The following is a 2127-nucleotide window of genomic DNA, read 5'->3' as shown; positions in this document are numbered from 1 at the left end:
TTATAATTATATTATATATATGTATGTATGTGTGTATGTATGTTTGTATGTATGTATATGTATATATATATATATATAGACAAGGGTTTATTAATATATATTCATATATATATATAGACAAGGGTTTATTAATATATATTCATATATATATATAGACAAGGACATCTTTACACCATTGCGTTGATTGAAATGTATACATCCAAGAGGCTCGTGTATGCTGTATGCAGATCAGCCCTGCACGTATTGGACATGTGTGCTGGATATTTGTGCTACATTGTCTATTCCCACTGCCTGGTTCTGGACGTATTGATGCATTATTATTATCGTTTTCTAACCTTTGCCGCCGCACCTATCAGTCATTCACCATAAGTCCTCACTGTCTATCGCTCCACATTATTGCCACAGATAAGAAACAGAAGATGCATGCGGAGCAGCTCATTAAGAAAACTCGGGCTGAGGCTGCTGCAGCTGCCTCGGTGCCTTATACGGCGACAGCGGGTATGTATATCTTGTGGATGTGTACGTTGGTTGGGATAGTTACAGTTGTTGTGGATGTGTACATTCGTTAGGATAGTTACAGTTGTTGTGCGCCTATTAGTTCGCACGGGAGATTGGCTACGCTGTCTATTTACTGATGCTTGTTTGTGTGCGTATTTTGTGTTGATATTGTGAGAAATGGTTGTTGGATATTTCAGGGAGTGATCAGATTTTCGTATCTGTCCGTTGATTTGTTTTTTTTTCGCTTGTTTTTATTTATTTGCCTACAAAATTCGATTGTGGTGTGATGCATGGTAGACTGATCGTACACCTTTACAGGAACAAAGATAATTAAACTATAATGAGTATAACATATGTATGTCCACTTTAGCTAGTAAAGGGGCTAAGTAGTCTTCTCTCATCCATGTGCTACACTACGTGAAACACCAAATCAATCAATCTATCAGACACCTGTTGCAGTTAAACCTGATGTAAATGCAATATAGGCAGCAGTTTGTTCCATGTGGGGCACTTTCCAGCATTCTATCAAGTAGGGTGTGTGTGTAGGTCTATTTTAAACGGACACTGGATGCCAATGACGATGTATATTTCTCTCCGCAGTTGTCTTACTCATTGTAAGCGCCTTGTGACTAAATCACTTAATTTATCTATGTTTTTTTGTTCAGCTGGCAAAGTCTCTCTTATGAAGCTTTTGCGTGCACGAAATGTCTACTGAAAAGTCTCATTTTGTATTGACTAGAAATCCTTTCTCATCCACCACTCGGCATATCTAGACTCTACGTAAACGTCTACTGTGCACAGCTGAGGTCACCTCACTTCTCTTGTCCTCTGGCATATGCTTCACAGTTGTCGCCACTTATAATAGTCTTAACATTGTTCTCTTTGCACCACGTGTGGTTTCTATCGATTCATCCCTTGTGGTCACAGGTGCGACTAATAGAGAGGTCGACGCCGTGAAAGCCAAAGCGCAGGCACAGGCCATCGCTAAGATGTTGGGTAGTCAGAAGAAACTCTCAGGACGCACGAGTGCAATGAAGTAGACCGACTGATCACCCGTAGTCAGTGGCATAGCGCAGAATCAACACTTGTCACCGGATGTCACTGACAACTACCGTGACAACAGATAAGAATCCGCTGATGTGAGGCACATCACAATATTCAACCGTAGCCATCGATCGTGATGAGGCGGTGTCACGTACATCTGCGACGGCCGTGGAGCTGGTCATTCCTTCACCTTCAGTGGCCGTGGGGCTGGTCATTCCTTCACCTTCAGTGGCCGTGGGGCTGGTCATTCCTTCACCTTCAGTGGCCGTGGGGCTGCTCATTCCTTCACCTTCAGAATCCATGAGGCTGCTCTTTCCTTCACTTTCAGAGCCCATGAGGCTGGCCATGCCTTCACATTGAGAGGCCGTGGGGATGGTCTTTCCTTCACCTTCAGAGGCCGTGAGGCTGGTCATACCTTCACATTGAGAGGCCGTGGGGCTGGTCTTTCCTTCATCTTCAGAAGCCGTGAGGCTGCTCTTTCCTTCACCTGCAGAGGCTGGTCATGCCTACACATTGAGATGCCGTGGGGCTGGTCTTTCCTTCACATTGAGAGGCCGTGGGGATGGTCTTTTCCTTCATCGTCAG

At 44.0% G+C, this 2127-nt stretch overlaps 2 protein-coding genes across 2 annotated transcripts in view; one reads left to right on the top strand and one right to left on the bottom strand.

The window, feature by feature from the left end:
• Nucleotides 1-419: 419 nt before the first annotated feature.
• SARC_13291 (hypothetical protein) lies at nucleotides 420-1538 on the top strand (the record flags this gene model as incomplete). Its single annotated transcript, XM_014292581.1, has 2 exons — nucleotides 420-498; nucleotides 1345-1538. The coding sequence occupies 2 exons, from the start codon at nucleotides 420-422 to the stop codon at nucleotides 1536-1538; spliced, it is 273 nt and encodes a 90-aa protein (XP_014148056.1).
• A 48-nt stretch (nucleotides 1539-1586) lies between these two features.
• Nucleotides 1587-2127, bottom strand: part of SARC_13290 (hypothetical protein) — a gene marked incomplete at both ends in the record, with an annotated part of 1526 nt that continues 985 nt past the window's right edge. Inside the window, one exon of the mRNA XM_014292580.1 lies at nucleotides 1587-2029. Within this exon, the coding sequence (XP_014148055.1) occupies nucleotides 1587-2029 (443 nt within the window). The remainder of the gene's footprint in view (nucleotides 2030-2127) is intronic.

This window comes from Sphaeroforma arctica, assembly GCF_001186125.1.
Source record: "Sphaeroforma arctica JP610 unplaced genomic scaffold supercont1.3110, whole genome shotgun sequence".
Classification (NCBI taxonomy): domain Eukaryota; class Ichthyosporea; order Ichthyophonida; genus Sphaeroforma; species Sphaeroforma arctica.
The sequence above is the reverse complement of the archived record's forward strand: the minus strand, read 5'-3'. Positions and strand labels throughout refer to the sequence as shown.